Below are 21201 nucleotides of genomic sequence, written 5' to 3'. Positions count from 1 at the left end.
GCATTTGTTATAAATATACATTTTAGAAATGATTAATAAAATTGAAAATGCAAATATTCTTATACTAATATACTGTACATATCAATTTAATAAGCAAAAGTTGCCTGTGCATCTAGTTATTCTTATGCATATAACATGCATTTGAAGGAAAAAATGGGTACTTGTTTCCTAACACGGCCACAAATCTTGGCCATCGGGGGTAATTTTAGTGGCCTGCGACGCGACCGAGGCGATGCCCCCGATTTTTCCATTGAAATGCATTGAAAACAGTGAAAAATCGGGTCGGTCGCGTCGTGTGCGCCTAAAAATGCTTAAATGGTCCACCCGTGATGGCCGCGATTTCCCCATAGGGAACAATGTTAAATGCCTCAATTTACCCGCGATGACCCCGATTTCCCATAGAAAACAATGTGGATAGTAGGGGTATGAAAAGGTCGGAGGACACGTACCGCCGCCCCTCGCGGGCTCGCTGCGCTCGCCACGCTTCAGGTTCACGTTGATCATGTGGTGGCGTAAACTACTTTTGGGGGGACATTTCAATGTTCAGGGGTGTTTTTGGCCCATTTACCATTGTTCCTATGATAATTTGGGTAAATTGAGCCATTTCACATTGTTTCCTATGGGAAATCGTGGTCATCGCGTGTAAATTGAGGCATTTAACATTGTTCTCTATGGGGAAATCGCGGGCATCGCGTCTGGCCCATCGCACCTGATTTTTTTGCGCATGCGATGCCCGCGATGGCCCCGATTTTACCCCCGATGACCGCGATTATGATCGTTGCGGCCGTGCTAGGAAACAAGTACCAAAAAATAGAAAAAATACAGACTACAATATTTTGACAAATCAAGTATATTTTGAATTTTTAAGGTTAGAAAATATTTTTTATGTTTATAACAAATGTGCTCTTATTTTGAACTTGTACATAAAATTAAACATTGCTGATAATTGGGTGTATTCAATGCGGTGCCGAGCAGCAGCGATGGGGGTTTGTACGATGGGGGTGGCTTATTTTCGGCGAGGAAAAGCCATCCTCGCTGTCAAACCCCCTTGCCGTATTCAATGTTTGGAATAAATCCTTGCCGTCCTCTGATAGTGATGGCGAGGGGGGTTGGACGATGAGGTTCACCACAAATGCAGCGAGCCTGCTACATTTTGTTGTGTGTCCCTCCGGTTTGATGGCCAATGTTTCCACCTCGCTGAAAAGAACCAGTGAGGGGGTAACAATGAGCCATATAGCTCGCCGTCAGGGGCTTGCTGATTGCATTGAATATATATATTTCCCAAACAAACCAGCTCTAATTATCTTTATAAAGCTGTTTTGTGAGAGATTTGCTAACTTGGACCCCATTACTTCCTGGCCTGCAACTGTTATACTATATACATCGCATTCCAGTTGATCTGAATAAATCGTACGCTTCCTGGTGTAAAAATACAAAGAAGTCATATCGGATATGCATATTGAGGGTAAAGGGTCCAAAGACTTACAGTTATTACTGTTTCCTCATTCGAGCAAACCCAAGTCCAAAGACTATTACAGTTCTTTCTGTTTCCTCTCCTTAAAGTCTAATACTTCCTCACACTAATTATCATTGTTTAAGTAACTGATTTTATTTCTGTTTCCTCCAACATTGGTCATGCCTTCGGGCTCTGGTCTCTGCATCCACACCTGAGATTACCCACATATGTGGACAATGTTCCTAAGGGAATCCAGCTTCAAAATCATACTAACACCTCAGGCGTGACAGAGAGCATCCTCCGGATGCTCCAGGCAGGTGGCACTTCCTGGTCCTGTTGACCTCATCGCCCCTCATGATGTCATCACCCTGTTACTCTGCTGTGCTTGCATCGCGCATTGGGCCTAACTGAGCATGAATCGCTAATCAGAGAAATAGCAGTTCACTGTGAGCAGATAGCCGCAGCCCAGACAGAAAGAAAAAATGCCTCTGTACAATTACGAATTACTGTATCGTAGGCCGTACTTGCCGTCTTTGCAAATTGTAAGTCTGAAGTTACCACTAATCTGTGACAGGGACAGGCTGAATGTGGTCAATGCTGACGTCAGATACCCACCCTAAAAACACTTGGGGCATCTGTATTTTTTTTTTAACACCCAGAAAACGCCATGTATCTATCCCCAAATGCCAGCTATTCTAAACTTTTTCACACTTCTACACTATTGTTCTAGCAAGAAGGTGTAATTAATACACCTCTTTTTTAATATCGTTAATAATAAAAGTTACATTTTAAACGTTGAAGTATCAGTTGGATGCCTAATAAAACCATCTGCAGTGTGCACCCATTGTTTCTCCACTATCCCTTCCCCCCCCCTTTTATTTGTATACATATGTACCGGAGAAGGGTAGCACCACCTCTCTTATTGAAATAGATGAATAAACCAATACCCGAAAGGAATTGAGTATTAACTATACAAGAGACAGCAGATTGGATATAAAAAGGCCCACAATAGGACCAATTCAGTGCGGAATAAATCCATCCCCCTTCCCCCAGTCTCTATTGCCCAAATGCCAGCTACCTGTCACCCATACTGCAAATACTATGCGATTACTAATCGTTCCTATTTTTAGTCACTAATTTTGCTTATACTCACAAGATCTCTTGTGACACCAGTGCGGGCAGTAATGAATGATGACAGCTGCATCTAGACCAGTGGGCTTGCACTTCAGACACACAGATTTGCAATTTCCTACGTTAGCATATAAAAGTAAATACAATTCTGTAGGTATAGGGGAAGCGGCCACAGAATCATCATAAAGAGTCATAAATTTAAATTTAGATTAAATTTATAAAATCAAAACTTTTGTTCTTTTCAGTAATGCTGTATTCTGAGAGATTCCTTAATTAACTGTGGAAATACACAAGATCGGCAATCTATCGGTAATTAGATTAGTGCGTGGTATAAAGCATTCTTGCACTTGTGCATTGTTAGTAAATAACCCAGAATGAGTCTTTTTATTGTATGATTAATACATTCATTTTAATTTGGATGCATTTTAATGTATGAGTATTCAATGTACGGCGTCTAATCCCATCGTATCACTGTTCCTAGGTGCTGAACCTGTTCCTGGCTTTGTTGCTGAGCTCTTTCAGTGCCGACAATCTGGCCGCCACAGATGATGATGGGGAAATGAACAACCTTCAGATATCGGTCATTCGGATCAAGAAAGGCATAGCTTGGATTAAACAAATTGTACGCAACTTTGTACAGAAGCACTTTAAAAAGAAAAAAGCGGATGAGAAACCTTTAGATGACACGTATGAGAAAAAGGGCTGCTTAGTTAATCATGCTGGGGTGGACATCAATCGAGATATGGAATATCAGAAGAATGGGAATGGCACAACCAGTGGTATTGGAAGCAGTGTGGAGAAATATGTGATAGACGAGGAACACCTGTCTTTTATAAATAACCCAAATCTCACAGTCAAAGTGCCCATTGCAGTAGGAGAGTCTGATTTCGAGAATCTCAACACGGAAGACATCAGCAGTGTATCTGATGAAGAAGTGAGTACAGATGTGAACATCATTCCTTAAAAAAAATGATTGTTTTAAAGCAATATCCACATCATAATTACATAAATAACACACACAAGATCTAAATAAACAAATTGGGTACACACATTCTCGATTTTCGGCTGATTGGGTGACACGCTCCCGATCAACATCTGGAGGGCCGCAGTAGGAGGGAAACACAAAGACAGGCACCAGTAATAGCATAGCAGTCCCACCAAGTTGCAAGTCCAGAAGGGAAGCTATATAATACATGCCTCAGAGTAATGGATAGAGGGGGTTTGCTAGCGCTCAGTTACCTTTTGAGCGAAGGGGCTGCAGAGTATTGAGCTGTCCAAGACCACAGAGATATTGTAATACAGATAGGGTATACAATGCGCTCTCCTTCTAGCAAGCTTCCGTGGGTGCACAGAAGTTTGCCCTATGTGGTGTAAATGTGACAGTATTGGCTACAGCTCAAAGCTGGATGCGATGCAAGTTATACCAAAGGTAATGATGGGTCTGGAAAACAATGTGGTGTAAAAGCAAAGTTGCTTTATTAATAAAAAGAATGAGTGCACGTCCAGGTCCCACTAATGTGGGTTCTTGGTCACTGAGGGGGAGGAGGGAGAGAGGAGCTGGGAATGGCAGCACAGGGGTTTGTGCTGGTCTGCTGGTGGTGTGGGGTGAGTGGGTCCGCAAGTGCAGATAGGGGGGAGGAAAAAGTCAAGTGATGAATTGTGGCACAAGGGGTGGTGCAGGGGGCTGGCGTCCCGTCCCCCCGCAGTGCACCTCTCACCTGTGCTGTAGTTCTTTCAGTAATCTTCAGCCGCCGCACTGGGAGCTCACACGCTGTCAGTGCGGCGGCTGAAGATTACTGAAAGAACGCCGCGGGACCTTCCGTGATCTACACCGGACCCATTATATAATAAGTGTCCCCCGGCTGTGGCATTACCCTACTGGCTGGTTTGGCCTGGGGCTGGTTCTTAAAATACGGGGGACCCCTGGTCATTTTGTCCCCCGTATTTTGGGAACCAGCCCTGGTAAAAGGGTGACAGCTATAATTATGCCCTTACCCAGCCCATTATGATAATTTTGGTCACATGTGACGTGTCAATAGCCCAAATCGAGACAGTGTGTACGGTGGTACAATCTTTTTCTTGCGACTGTTTGGACGGGAGTACATCAGACGTCGCAAGTAAAATTGTACAGGTGTGTACGCGCGTGTCGGCTGTTGTTTGTGGACGGTCCGACGGGTGTACGGTCAGCCGAACGGTTGCCAGAAATAGGGATTGTATAGATGTGTACCCAGCTTTGGGCTATAGCAACCATACACTAATTAATTTGTAACATATTGAAATAAAAGCTGTTTTTATTTGGTTTTACACATGCTGTAGTTGACTTTTTTGTTCTTTTTTATTTTCATGGAGAAAATGGACGACACAAGCTCATCAGAGGGAAGTACAGTTGACATAAAGCCAGAAGTAGAAGAAATCCCAGTGGAACAGCCAGAAGAATATCTAGATCCAGATAACTGCTTTACAGAGGGTGATTTGTTTATTACATTTAAAAAAGTTTGTTGTTGTTTTTTTTTTTGGGGGGGGGGGGGTTTCTTGTATTTAGGAGAAGATTTTAACAAGTCTCTGTCTACAGTAAGAGCCACATGTAGGCATTTTGTTCTCACCTGTCAAGATGGTAACACTGTGGAGTGCAACATTTTTCTTCTTCGGATGGATGGAAATGTGAAGCTGAGGTTAAATGCAACTTTTACTTACTAATATCACTAATTTATGCTAGAAAGGAAGCTTACATGCAGTATTTAGGAATATAAATGGCTGGTCCAAAAAAGAGAGCCGGTCATCATGAAGTGCACTCCCGGAAGCAATCAAACAAGGCAGGTGATCTGCGTACAGTTATTATTAAACGTACAGCGAGGGCATATACCTGATCTGAATAACATGGTCTGAATGCCAGCATTGAGAATGTCAACATGGTATGACTGCCACAATGTCTACAGTACATATCATTGTTAGGTTTAGGTATAGGCTAAACCTATTTCCTAGCAATGGCATGTACAGTACCGTCATACAGTATCTGTCATAATAGGTTAACAATCTCAATGTTGACATTGCGTCAACATTCTAAATGTTGACATATTGAATAAAGCCCTTTGAATAACGTTATACCACTACTTTGAACACACAAGCAAAATCTACACCTATGGGGAGGATTCAATTGTGTGCGAAGCGTAGCAAAGAAAAATTACAGTGGGTATGCATGCTCCCGATATTTGCAGTATCCAATGTCTATCTCTCTAGTGACAATAGTAAGGAAATGTAGTACTATAACATGCTCAGTCTTCCTTCTGGTCTAATGTTAGCTACTTATGCCACTTTTTAGGTCTTTGTTATGGGGCCAATTATAAAGATGGGGCTAGACAGCTTCTTTCCTTTACAGATTCAGTAGCTAAATACTCTAAAAAATGGTGGCAGTGAAGTGTCTCCACTACTCTACGGCATCATTGGTCATATAGTTTTAGATAGGGATACAAAGGGGCCCGAAGACCTTAGTGGGTCTGTTGTCTGTGTCAAGCCTGCAGAGAACCCTCTTCTTCTACAGACTATTCTTGAGCTTGCCTCTCATTGGCATTCTCATAATCTTAAGGCCCATACACACTAGAAGATTTTCATTTCAAAAGACTTTGCCAAAATCTGTGAAAGATATATCTGTCACCAAAGTAGTGCGTACACACTGAGCTACTTTCCCCAAAGAGCAAGAGATTTTCATGAGGCGAAAGACTTTGCTGAAAATCTTTCATATAAAAGGCTATTTACATAATGGGCGGGGTTTGAATTCCAAGGGTGGAAGCAGGGGACATTTTATTCAGTGCATTTGTGTTCTAGGGGCCTGATTCAGAACTGATCGCTGGGCTTATATTCGGAGGCCAGCAAACAGGTAAACGCTACCTGACTCTGCTCCGACTGGGCAAAATCCCACCCATGTGCACAACTACGATTTAATTTGCCACCGTGCACGTAGGGAGAAATCCGTTCACCTGCCCCAGCAATGTATACATTACTGCCACAACAAAATATACATTGGGGGGCAGTGGCGGTGGTAACATATACATTGTTGACCTGCGTCGGCAGTGTATACATTAACGCCATAAAAATATACATTGATGGCCAGTGGCAGCGGTATCATATACATTGCTGGTCTGCTCTAGCAGTGTTTACATTAATAACTATTATCACTATACATTGGTGACCAGCAGTGCTTAAAGTGGTCCTGGTGAGGTGGTGAAATTCGCTTCCTTGACTCTCCCCTCCCCCCCCCCCCATTATGTCACAGCCACACAGTCAGGAAAATAATAATGTGGGCCACATAATACCACCCCTGATTCAAATGATGCCCCACAGTGCAAAACAACCCAACACCTAATAAAAACGGAACATTTTGTGCCAAAAAATTTAGGGCATGGCTTTATGGGACAGGGACACAGAAATGCACAAAGTAATGCCAAGTACACATTATGCCACACACCGTAATGCCCATTATACTATATGCCAAACACAGTAATGCCCATTTCACAATATGCCAAACATGGTAATGCCCATTTTTTATTATGCCACATAAGTGCCGCATGTAAATACATGCTCATTGCCAGGTATTACATTCTCAGTGCCAGGGGTAACATGCCCAGTGCCAGAGGTGTGCACTGTGTGGGAAAGGAGACAGCAGGGCAGAGCGGTGGGAAACCCGGATGTCACAGAGCAGGTCCATCTGTCCGTGGTGCGGCTATTTCAAATGACTCGCGAGCCAATCGGTGCTCGCGGCCCGGCAGCTGCTCATTTGTTGCCGTCCCACAAGCTCTGATTGGCTCACGAGCCGTGAGTTGGCACATCATTTTAAAATAGCTGCGACACGGACGGATGGACCTGCTCTGAGACATCCGGATTTCCCACCGCTCTGCCCGGCTGTCAGCTGTTTAGCGATGCGGACGGAGGCGGAACCATTCCACCTCCAAAATGGAACTGATGGAATGCAGTTCCGCCCCGTTCCTGCTCACTTTAACCCTGGTGGGCAGTGGTACCCATAATATGTACATTGCTGGCCTGTGTCAACAATGTATATATTACTGGCTTGTAAGTAACATTGGTGGGCAGTGATGCCACTAAAATATACATTGCTGGCATGTGCCAGCAATGTATATATTACTGGCTAATTCATAATTATTTGTGGGCAGCAAGCAAATTAATAATCATTGGTGCCCAGTGGTGCCAATAATATATACATTGCTGGCCTGTGCCAGCAATGTATATCTTACTGGCTTATAAGTAACATTACATTGGTGGCAAGTGGTACCAGCAATATATATATTGCTGGCATATACCAGCAATGTATATATTACTGCCTTAAAAATGTAACATTGGTGCCCAGTGGTTCCAGCAATATATACATTGCTGGCATATGCCAGCAATGTATATATTACTGCCTTAAACATTAAACATTGGTGGCCAGCAGTGCCCCCTGCTCTCGGTGCTCTGTGTAAAGCATAGCAGGGGGGGGCGGGGCCAGCAGAGTGTGTTGCCGGGTGAGGGAGAAGTGCTCCGTGGTGAGCAGAGCACTGAGCAGGAGAGTGGAACAAGCAGACAGGGACTCGGAGCAGGATGCGTGGAGCCGACGCAGCAGCACTTGGACAGGGTGAGTATTATGACAGGCGGGGGTGGGGGGGGCGGCGCGAGGCGGCGGGGCGGTCCGCCGGGCTGAAAGTGGTTAATCTTTCAGCCCGGCAGCGTACACACACAGCGATGATGGATGGTAAACCATCCATCATCGCTACATCTGCTGGTAAAACCAGCAGATGAACCACCTTGCTAGCGATGATGCGGGAGCGCGCATCATCGCTAGTCGGCAATCTGGGGGGCATACACACTACGCGATTTTCAGCTGAAAATCGCTCAAAACTGCTGTTTTGAGCGATTTTCAGCTCAAAGTCTGCAAGTGTGTATGGGCCTTTACATGCAAATCCTGCAGTCTACAAGCATAACCTTTACCACAGGATTCGTGGATTATGTTACGTTGGTGGATATTAAGTTCTTTACATAAATGACTACCATACATCTCCACATCTTCTTCTGCTGACTATTCTTCTTCTCACATCTTATTTCCTTGGGATGTTGTTCAATGACTGTGGCTTCTTTTTCCTTGAGGTCGTCAGGCTGATTGGCCCGGCCTTAGGCAGGCTAATAGAAGATGGCGTACGGGGGACAGGACAGTGACCATCAATTGACATTGCCTGTGATGGCCCAGATTTCTTCCCCAGTTGTGTCATTTTCATATACTAACTATATGATTGGTGCATTCAAAATCTCTCTCAAGATTCAAGCTTTTCATGCCATGAACGAACGGTGACTGATCAACGCATACCATTGCTTGCCTGTACACTCTTCTACAGCACCATACAAAACAAAAATTGTGAGTTCCAGACTTCTAAGGCGCAGATAATCAAGATGGTATTTCAGACGTCGATATCTCAACGGATCTCATTTGCGCTTTAAATATTCTCTCTCAGTGTGTTCCCAGCAGTATAGGAAAAAAACCAACAAGGGAGACCAATAAAAATATTCAGAGAAGATATAGACGGGCGTACCCCACTCACAGTGTCTATAGCGGGGTATATGCGGGGCAGTGGCGTAAGTTTATAACAGAGGGCCGGAGGTGAAAAATGCGATGTCCCCCCCCCCCCCCCAAAAAAAAAAAATTATATATATATATATATATATATATATATATGCAGACACACCCCCATAGGCACATACACACATATATACACACACACACACGCAGCCACACACATTTATACACAGCCACATACGCACATGAAGCCACATGTATACACACTGCCACATACATCACATGTATACACATGCAGTAGCTACAGTACATATGAACATACACCCACAATTATACACTGCCACATACAAACACAAACACATGTATACACACACAGATACATATGCACATACATCCACATGTATACACACAGCAACATACACATATGTATACACACAACACACACATGTATACACACAGCCACACACACACTGCAACATACACACATATGTATACACACAACCACACACACACACACACACGTGTATACACATACACCCACATGAATACACACATCAACATACACATATGTATACACACAACACACACATGTATACACACAGCCACACACACACTGCAACATACACACATATGTACACGCACAGCCACACACACATGTATACACATAGCCACACACACGTGTATACACATACACCCACATGAATACACACATCAACATACACATATGTATACACACAACCACACACACATGTATCCACACTGCCACACACATGTATTCACACAACTACATATGCATATACACACACACCTCTGTAAACACACAGCCACATATGCACACAAAGCAACACATGCATATAAACATAGATCTATACAGATACACACAAACACACTACACATAAATAGTTTAATAAACACTACAACTGGGTGGGTCTCTCACCTATAAAAGAAGCATCCGTCCATACTGTAACAGGAGTCAGAACTTAGATTGTGTGTGGGAGGTGAAGAAGAGCTGGACGGGCTGCAGGACAGGTCTGTCAGTTGGAGGCAGGGGCTGTGTGTGACAGGAAGTCCCGCCTCCTCCTCCTCTCACAGAGATCGTGGAGCAGCGCTGCCTGCTATTACTGCAGCACTGCTCTGATAGAGTATTCTGGCTGGCGCGCAGAGGGTGGCGTTTATCGGAGGCAATGGATGTCAGGCTGCTGAGTGTCCCCTTCAAACGTGGCGCCCGGCGGCTAATGACTCCATTGCCTCCGAGACTTCCGCCACTGATGCGGGGTATATAGACACTGTGAGTGGGGTACGCCCGTCTATATCTTCTCTGCCCATTTTTATTGGTCATAATCATCTCACATATATGGAATGATATGTAACCATTGGTCTCCCTTGTTGGTTTTTTTCCTATACTGCTGGGAACACACTGAGAGAGAATATTTAAAGCGCAAATGAGATCCTTTGAGATATCGACGTCTGAGATACCATCTTGATTATCTGCGCCTTAGAAGTCTGGAACTCCCAATTTTTGTTTTGTATGGTATTATAAACTGTTATTGGGTGACCCTAGGCAGCAGGGCGCCAATAGGTGGCCATATCCTATATTTCTATACTCTTCTACAGCAGCCCAACAATTTATGCACTTAAAATACTGGAAATTATGTGAGGATGTAGAATATATAATTAGGCTCAAATTAACATCATGGTACTTGTGTAATATCTGGGCGCCCGATTTTTTCATTGTATTGCATCGCATTGCATCGCATCTACTACTTAAGGCATGCAATGCGATGCAATGCAATGCAATGTGATTTTTCATTGTAAAGACCAGATTTTTAAATGTATAGTCACCCATGGGTGATTTCATACCCCCACTATCCAACTACACATGGAGTTGATTTTATATAGTGTGGCGATCGCAGCGAGCCACCAAGCCCGAAGCGCGGCGAGCGCAGCGAGCCCCGCGAGGGGCCGCGGACTACTTTACATGTATTCTGCGTCCGCTCGCCACGCTTCGGGCTCGGTGGCTCGCTGCGCTCGCCACACTATATAAAATCAACTCCATGTGTAGTTGGATAGTGGGGGTATGAAATCACCCATGGGTGACTATACAATTAAAAATCGGGTCTTTGCAATAAAAAATCGCATTGCATTGCATTGCATCGCATTGCATGCCTTAAGTAGTGGCATGCAATGAAAAAACCGGGCGTCCAGATAATACACAAGTACCAACATTATTTCCATGAAAGAAAATAAAAGGTTTTACAAGGAAATACATCATGTAGATATTCATTTTTTCTCAAAACATTTTCCTGGAGGAATATCGGAAAGATAAATGTGCTATGATCCAGTCTCTTCGCCTACTTTGCAAAAAGGTGCTTATAAATGACTTCACTATTACTATATGAGCATATATGTGTGTAGTATATACTCTCTGGGCCTGATTCTGAGCAGTACATAAAGTCGAATGTGTAACCATACTGTATAGCAGAGGTTCCCAAACACGGTCCTCAAGGCACCCCAATGGTCCCGGTTTTAGGTATATCCATGGCTCAGCACAGATGATTAAATCAGACTGACTGAGTTACTAATTAAGTCACCTGTGGCCAAGTATGAATATACTTAATACCTGCACTGTTGGGGTGCCTTGAGGACCGCGTTTGGGAACCTATGCTGTATAGTGATGTTTTGCAGACTACACGCAAGCGCAGCCCTTTTGTGCCATCTGTGAACAATCATTACTGGGTGGCAACTGAATGTACGCAACTGTATCGTATGTGCACCATGTCAGGGGCAAACGCAGGATTTTCAGAAGGGGGTTTCCAGAGGGGCGGAGCAAAGCACGGAGATGGACACTTAGGTGACCCAGTATATGCCGGGTCAGTTAAAGTATTATAGATAGACCAAATGTATATAAGTAATAACAATAATATATATATATATATATTTATATATATACACACATACAGGGGTGTCAACAGCAGTGTAGACCCCTGGGCATACCAATGTATTGGGGCCCCTACTGATACTCCAGCAGTAGGGGTGGGGGAAGCTTTGATGTCCCGCGGGTGGTAGGGGGTATTATATCAACAGCTCAGCATGTAGGGCCTGGATCAGTAATTTCCACTAATTACCCCTTTACTGCACAGATGGTGGGAGATGGGGTGGGAGAAGGGGGCATTGGGCTGAATGAAGGGGCCCTGATACATAACTTCCAGGGTGGTAGAGTATGTTTAATACGCAGTGGAGGGGTGTATACTGGAGTGGGCTTATTATTCACAATTTTCTGGTGGGAGGACAGCTTGCTTGACTGCAGATATCTCCACTTCCCAGAAATAGATTTCTTAGATTTTAATGGAATTAAAAACTAGAGAATCCCACCTACCAAATGGTATTGGGGACTAGGGGATCAGAGTTCAGGAGGCAGAGCAATCTGCCAATGAGAATAGAAAACTACATACCAGGTGTGTGGAGCTGGAGCAGTAACCAGCTGCTGGAAGGCTGATATCTCTGGTTCTGGGAACAGTAGAGACAAACTACTAATGTCCCTCAAAGAGGGAGAGTCCCAGCTTTTGGAATATACCCTCAGAAAAACTCTAAGTCAGACAGTACCTGAAATATCTGACTAGGAAGAGCAATTAACAGGTTTGGATGGGGACCACTGCTTTGAAGTCAGATATCTCCGGTTCCCAAGGGCCGATTTGTTTTTATTCTCAAGTTCAGAGAAAATTTTTTACATACATTTTGTAGCATTTTGTCAGAACTTGCATACATTTTCATTTTCAATTTTCGTTTTCAATAAACAAGTTTAACTATCAATGTTGTAACATCTTTCATCTCTTCGTACAATTCAAAGTGATGAAGTATTCACGAAAACATATGCTATCTTGTGTGAGATATAGTTAAGAAGAGAAATAATAAGTTCAAAGATAATCTTGACATACAGTTTGTGATATTTGATCAGAACTTGTGTACATTTTCATTTTCAATTTTCGTTTTCAATAAACAAGTTTAACTATCAATGTTGTGGCATCTTTCATCTTTTCGTACAAATCAGAGTGATAAAGTGTTCACGAAAACATATGTTATTTTGTGTGAGATATAGTTAAGAAGAGAAACAATAAGCACAAAAATTATAAGGGATATGTTTAGGAAAGAGGGGACAAGGGGGGGGGGGAAGAACATGCGCGTCCAAGACAATCAGTTCCAGTAATTACTGGTTAATTGGTGGATCTTGTAGGAGTACTCTAGTTTCGTACCACAGGGTTGTGTGAAAACATTTGTGTATTTGTTGTTTAGTTTCTGTTGGAAGTGTGTCTATATAGCTCTCCCAAATTTCAAAAAACCCTTTAGTTTGAGATTCTTTGTGTAGGGTTGTTTCGGTCCATTCAAGTTTAAATATTTGGAATAATTTGTCCTCAAACATTGAGAGTGAGGGAGGTGAGGTAGATATCCATTGTTGTAGTATGCATTTCCTTGCAACTGAGGATACATACAGCAGCAGTTTCTTACAACCAACTGTAATTTTGGGGGTAGTTGGTAAGAAACCTAGAATGGCCCACTCTGGTGTTAATGCCAAGTAATTTACTAAGTGATCCACTGCAAATTGTCTTATTAGCATCCAGAATCTCTGGATTTTCAAGGGCCGATTTTTAAAATTCTTATACCCATAGAAAGAGGGGACCCTCAGCTTTCAGCCTAGGGCCCTTAGACTCCTGGGGGGTTTCTGGGTACTCAGACCCCCCCCCCCCTGCGTGCGCTACTGCATGTTATCAGTTGTGTAAATGCCAAGGGGATGCCTTTTCTGATGATAGTGTCCCCTTTTCTGATGATAGTGATGATTACAATTGTGGACAGATTCTGGGAGTAGTGTAGTTGTAGCGTTCCGATGCATGGAAAAGGAAGGAGAGGAAAAAAAGACAAGCTGAGACTTTATGTTTTTAGCATAAAGTTAATTGTTGCTCACTGTGTTGATACTGGTTCTCACTGGGCCTGATTCAGACCTGACTGCTGTGCTGCAAATCTTCAGAGCCCAGCGATTAGGTAAACTCTGCCCCGCCTGTGTGGATCCTGGCCCCTGTGCATGGCTGCAAATGCATTTGCAGCCATGCACATAGTTGGAAATCCATTCTCAATCCCTCACCATCAATTGGATCTCCCCCTATGTGCAGCCACCCAGTAAGTGTAGGGGGAGATCGGGACCATTGTTGATGTCAGCGTATCTCCCTCCAAACGGCCGGGGTGACACCCACAAACTATGGCGTGCCTGACAATTAAGTTGTGAAGGGTCAGTGATGACAATCCATCGCTGGCTTAGTTCGCACAGACAGCTCTCGCTTGCTCACTGCGTACTGTACACATGCACGGTCATTTGATATTGAATTCGCAGACCTGCGATAAGGTCTGAATCAGGCCCTGGATGTATTGATACTGTTTCCTTACTGTGAGTCAAAGCTTACTATGTATTAACACAATATTATGTATATTTGCAGGTTGTGTAGCACGTTTCAAGTATTTGGATTTCCCTATTGAAGAAGGGTGGGGAAAGAGATGGTGGACCCTGCGGAAAACCTGTTTTCTTATAGTGGAGCACAACTGGTTTGAAACTTTTATCATCTTCATGATTTTGTTAAGCTCTGGGGCTCTGGTAAGTTTTTATTCTAGTTTCCTTTTATTTTGTCACAATGAAACCCTTCTTGAAAGGGTTTGTCTTAACCCGTGCAGTCCAAATTTTTTTTAGCAATTTCAACAGTCAGGTTTAAATGTTTAAATTAATTGTAATTTTTTTTTAATTCAAAAAATGGTCTACATCGAGTGTTGAACGATGTTAATGTTCTTATTTTAAAGTGGCTCACCATTGGATCTGCTACTAGCGCTAGGGCTGTTAAACCTGACTAGACGTTGGACCTAAGAAGGGTTAAAGTCAGTATTAAATGACCACAGACTACAGACTATTCGTTCGGTCCTCTGTGCATTTGCACGGAGGACCGATGCTGTGTGTCTGCGCATGCGCAGGCGCGTTTCTGTGCATGTGCAGACAAAGGGTGCGTGCACCCACTGCGAACATTCTGCTCGTCGGGTGCAAGCACCCTACCACTACATGGCGAGCGGGGGGCGCCGGACAGCCCCATCATCATATGGGAATGCCCATAGTTTCATGGGTGTTCCCATGATAACACTGGGCATTCTCATGGTAATGAGGCAGTGACGCGGGTGCGGGGGGCTGGCAGCTGACATCACCAGATGTCAGCTGCCCGTCCATATCCATCCCAGCGTACACGCATATGGAAGTGACTTGAAAGTCACTTTTATATGCGTGTACCTTCCACATCTTTCGATGGTCGGCGACCATCGAAAGATGTGGGAGGTTACCCGCAGCAAAGAATGCAGCCTGTGCGGGTGAACCTACGCTGCGAGGGGGGGAGGCAGGCTGCCGGACATTTGCCAGGTGGGGTTTGGTGAACTCGCAAGGCTGTAAATTCGCAGCCAGAATAACCCCCATAGTTTGTTATTCACTCTCTGTGGACCAGAATGTGTATATTTGTATATCTATTTGTATAAGTAATCATCATTGTACTAGTTCCCAGCCCATCAGTAACAGTAATGTCAGTACCAGCGGCTGTGTACAGAGGAATGGAGCAACATTTAAATTGCTCTGTTAAGTGCTATCTAGTGGCCTCTAGTATGCAAAACACCTGCACCAATACAGGTGAGGAGCAGGGTAAGCCTTTTCGTATATAATGCATGTGCAGTGTGCTGCAGGTTAAATTAAAGTACTTTTTTATTCAGCTCTAACTTCAAGGACCCTTGGTTTGGAGACATACAGGGTGCAAGGGGGTGTGGCCTTGCTAAACCCCCATTTTTGACACTGTAGGGGTCCAAAGATTCAGTGAGTCTGCAGTCCCAGCTCTTACACTGTGAGGAGCCAGGTTCTGCATATACAGTAATGTTACAGTGCAGCACTTGGCTCCTGTCACTGAGCAGGAGCCGGAACTTCGGTATTACCGCTCGGAGGGGGTGTATGTACCTCTCTTGATGCTCTTACAGACATTTTGAAGTTGGATTATAAGTGAGAATTTATTCTTTTATTTATTCTTTTCAAAGTTTTTACCTTTGTGATATGTTTGTGCTGAAAAAAATCCCATAGTTCTAGCAAAACAGGATATTTATTGTGCATTAAAAATTAATATCTGATTAGATTTCTTACCTTAAAATGCTAAATATATTTTTTGTTATCAATAGTTCAAGTATTGTACTTGTCATTTTTACACCCCCCCCCCCCCCCCCCCCCCCCATTAAATGCATTTTATGCGCAACCAGATGTTGCATGTGACTAGTGGTGGATCCAGAGGGGGGCTGCAGCACAGTTCAAAATTCAAATAAAGGAAAAACATCAATTGCCAGTGAGTGAGTTTGGAATGGCAGTTGGTGGCAGTAGGTGTGGCTCCCCTATTTGAATTATGAACCATACTGCAGACCAGTGGCAGAATGGTTCTCTGCACCAGCTGCACCAATGGTAGGTCTGCATCTGCTGCCTCCCTTGCATGATGTGACCCATTTCACATTTAGGTGTGCATTAGCATAGTGGGGGAATGCCACTTCTTTTTTTTTTTTTTTTTTTTTAACTTGTGTCCTCTTTGTTCACAAGACATTTATCAAGATCAAAATTCTTCGCCCTGGAATCTAGGGCTCATTTGTCATGCCGTGTGGAAGGATACTCTCCTTGACATGTTGCCAGTTCTGCCAGAGTGAAAGTAAAGTAACTCTGCAGAGGCATTGTGTTGCATGGTAGGATTAGTTCCTGTACTGCTTGCTGCTAGTAGATGTCTTTACCAGCAGCCAAGCCTCAGCAAGCAGTATATTTAGACCAGAGCTGCCAGGGTTCTTTCTACATCTCCTTCCATGACCTTTTGACTGTTGGCCTTCCCATTGTCCACCTAATGTTTGTGCCGACCTTAGTCATTTTGACCTATTTCAGGTGTCGTCCTAAGCCCTGTCGACCTTTAGTGTTCGATCTAATGTATGTCGACTTTTATTGAGTTGACTTTTATTGAGTCAACCTAAGACCCATACCCATTGGAACATTGCAGCTTTCGCCAGCATCTGCTTCTCTATACAGCCGCTGGGTTTTCACAGGGGAGGTGAGAGTTGTTACATTTACATTTCCCAGTCAGCAGTGATTGGATGCACCACAGGCACTGGGGGAGGGAACCAGGAAGCAGAGGGGCAGCTGCTGGAAAATGATCTTACCCCAGCCCCAAGTTGGCGTTTCTGACTGGTTGCAGATGTTACCATGTCAGGGAAAGCCCAGTCTGGCTCGGTCATATCTGATGTGAGGCAAATGGTTAATCATCCCTTTAGGGCCCTCAGAGTATGCAAATCATCCACAATATTTATGAACTTATTGTAGTTTTCCAGTGCTTTATGCATCAAAATATTCTAGATTTCTTTTATATGGTTACTTCTTAAGTTAGTTTGGCGTGACATTCTATGTTTATTTTCAAATGGATCCAATCAAATTGTTTGAGAGTTACCCCTCCCATCTTACATTAGTCTTGGGTTGTGCACCAACACCTTTTGTTTTAATCTGGAGTTGCAATAACATTTCTGTAATAGGGTTAATATACATTCAAATGATCTGCTAAAGAAACCTAGGGCGAAATGTAATAGGGTGCGATTTTTAGACTAAAAAAAAATCGCACCAAATCGCACCTTTAAAAATCGCATTTTTTGCCGCGAATTCGCATATGTATTGAGATGCGAATTAGCGGCAAAAAATGCGATTTGCCGCGATTTGCCGCGATTTTTAGTCATGAAAATGTGCGCATTTTCAGTCATGAAAATGTGCGCATTTTCATAAATGCGATTTTGTTCCAAAAAAAAAAAGGATCCAGGAATGGTAAGTATGCTGGTGTAAAATTGAGGTGTGTGTGTGTAATAAACTTGTACTTCTCTGTGTGTGTGTTTTTTATAAACATTCTTTTTACAGGTGGACTACAAGTCCCAGCGGGCCCATTAATGCCCCGCATGCTGGGACTTGTGGTTCTCCAAGTCCCAGCATGCGGGGGAGGTCTGCTGGCACTTGTAGTTCGCCAGTAAAAAGCAATGTAATGATATGTATGATGGATTTAACCCTATCAGGCCGGCGTTCACTGGCCACGGACGCCGGTGACAGCCCCGGGCTTCAGCCCTGGACGGGTGAAGCCTGGGGGGGGGGACCCCTTTATTGGGGGGGTCCCCACTCCTCCAGGTACCCCGTCCAAGGCTGACCAGCCACGGTGCTCATGTTTTGGCCGGGGGACCTTGTATAAAAAGTGTCATGACACCGCGGGCTGTTGGAGCCCGGTGCTGGTTTCAAAATACGGGGGACCCCCAGATTTTTTGTCCCCCGTATTTTTGGAACCAGGACCGGTCCAAGAGTCCGGGGCTGGTTTCAGAAATACGGGGGACCCCTATGCTTTTTGTCCCCCCGTATTTTTGGAACCAGGTCCGGCTCAATGAGCCCGGGGCTGGTTATGCTTAGGAGGGGGGACCCCACGCCGTTTTTTTTTTATAAAAACACTTTTACACATTTTTATTAACATAACCATGCACAGATCTCAATGATCTGTGCATGGTTCTGTCAAATTCGCCTGTCAGAACCTGGTCTATTTTTTTTGCGATTTTTGGTAACATTGACCAAAAATCGCACCCTATTACATTTGCGAGTTGTATACTTTATAATGGGAAAACATCTGGATGCGAATTGAAATGTGACTAAAAATCGCACTTCTAAAAGTGCGATTTCGCGGTAAAAAGTGCGATTTTTTACCGCGATTTTCAACCTATTAAATGTGCGATTTTCGGAAAATGTGCGATTTCGGCCGTTTTTAACCAAAAATCGCACATGTCTAAAAAATCACACCCTATTACATTTCGCCCCTACTGTCCAAACATGAAAACCTCAACAAATACTGCGCATGGTAACAAATGCAATTTTCCCTTCAGGCATTTGAAGACATCTACATAGAACAACGCAAGACGATTCGGACAATTCTAGAGTATGCAGATAAGGTTTTCACTTACATTTTCATCCTGGAAATGTTACTGAAATGGCTGGCTTATGGATTTGTCAAGTTCTTCACCAACGCCTGGTGCTGGCTAGACTTCCTCATTGTCGATGTATGTATTATTTTATGTGTGTTTTTTGTACATTACATATTTAGCTATAGCTCATTCACTACCATTACTGGTTACCTATACATGGGACATGTTGATGTCTCTGGTACTGTTGGATTATATAGGCCCCATCTTGACAGTTAATATTGCATTCCCCTATTCTAATGCTGAGCAACAATCAAAAATTATATATCCTTTTACTAATGTCAGGATTCATTGCAAATTAATACTTGTATATCCCTACTATACACAGAGTTATGTACAATAATACCCCTTTTACACTAGCCTAAATAACCCGGGTTTTTGCACGGGAGCGCACAAAAACCCGGATTTGCAGGCGGTATAAACGCTCCCATTTCAAATGACCCGGGTTGTGAGACCCCACGGGTTCAACCCGGCTTGCTGTGCATTGTAAATGGGTAACCCGGGTCGATGCAACCCGGGATCCATTCACTGAAATGGAAAAACTGGTGCTGGGTGATGTTCTCATCTGCCAGTACCGACTCAGGCCCCGCCTAACATCTAATACAATTCTCTGTTTTAGGGGCAAAATTACAAATTTCTAACACTTAAAAAATTATATTTGAACAAAAATTTGTCTGTTTTAAAGTTGGTAAACATTGAATAACAAAGATTATACTGAATATGCCTGTTCTAATATGCTGATTACCTTGTATAACCCTGTGGCATGTCTAACTATATGGAATTATAGAATATAGGCTCTAGTACAAACTCCCTTATCGAATGAAGGGATCTATCTATCTATATTATTTATTACCAGTTGACATAAAAGATTTCCTGCCCCTGTTCCAAAACTGTGTTATATGGAATAATAACAATAATATTTTTGTTTTTTAATGTAGGGGTATACAGAATGACAAATGTTAAATACCCCTATAGTGATTCCTGGGTATATGGAACAATAAATAGTACATCCCCCTGTATTATAGGAATTACAGCTCTCTATACTAATACTGGTTTACCATAAATGGAATAACACAGATTACAGTATATTCACCTACAGTAAGTTATGTTTTCTTGTTAGTTAGATCTATATAAAGAGTTTGTAAATGTGTGTTGGACTAGATATGATATTGCTGCAATTATGTTTCCCAGAATATAAATATGTATTAACATCTAATTTTATAATATTACAGGTATATTTGTATTTCTATTTCATATGCCCTACAGGTCTTGTTCTTCAGAGAACTACTGTGTTTCAAGCACATAAGAATTGACACTCTCATTAGTCAAAATAACAGACTACTACACTTATACTCCATTCACATCACTGTTTCGACCCAGGATTTGGCCAGGTCATTGCTCAGTGTGAAATGTCCCTGGAAAAAAAGCTGTGTTCAGAGACCCGGGGCTCCAATGCTGGTAGCAAGCATTGTTTGTCCTGGGTAGGACCTTGGTTAAGGAGCAGTGTGAATAGGTAACTTGGATCATCTGACCCGGGTCCTATTTACAGCATAGAAAGCTTAACACTGCACCCGGGTATTGCCCCAATCCCAGGTCGTCCCAGGAATATTGGTGTGAAAGCGGGTATTAATCGTTGACAATGGGATCTGTTCAGTAAGTCATCGAGGGAGATAAAGGTGTTGATTCTGGTTGACTCGCTAAGCAGCGTGAATTTGCTGCTTAGGGAGCCATCCAACGCCGCCGTTGGGCGTGTGCAAATGTCCGACCCCCACCACGTGCAAATATCCCCGCAGCATTGCCAATGGATGTTTAGCATAAATATAGGTCAGTCTTGACTGACTTATATTTGCGGAGTCCGGCTCTGAGATCAGTTCGCATGGGAACAGCCAGCGTTCTCCTGGGCTCACCCACCGTTTTTGTGGGCACGCCCAGGAAATGCTGGGCGTCCCCATGCGACAGCTCCCTGCCCACCTCCCCTTGTGCG

The 21201-nt window shown here is 43.4% G+C and overlaps 1 protein-coding gene across 8 annotated transcripts in view; it reads left to right on the top strand.

The window, feature by feature from the left end:
- Nucleotides 1-21201, top strand: part of SCN8A (sodium voltage-gated channel alpha subunit 8) — a 192284-nt gene that overhangs the window by 144829 nt on the left and 26254 nt on the right. For all 8 annotated transcript variants that reach the window (XM_083169477.1, XM_083169473.1, XM_083169471.1 and 5 more), the window contains exons 17-20: nt 3069-3521; nt 4937-5054; nt 14627-14781; nt 19122-19295. In XM_083169477.1, coding sequence (XP_083025603.1) covers nt 3069-3521; nt 4937-5054; nt 14627-14781; nt 19122-19295 — 900 coding nt within the window. The remainder of the gene's footprint in view (nt 1-3068; nt 3522-4936; nt 5055-14626; nt 14782-19121; nt 19296-21201) is intronic.

Source organism: Crinia signifera, chromosome 2 (genome assembly GCF_055691185.1).
Source record: "Crinia signifera chromosome 2, ASM5569118v1, whole genome shotgun sequence".
NCBI classification, from domain to species: Eukaryota; Metazoa; Chordata; class Amphibia; order Anura; family Myobatrachidae; genus Crinia; species Crinia signifera.
This window is presented reverse-complemented; position numbering and strand designations above follow the sequence as displayed.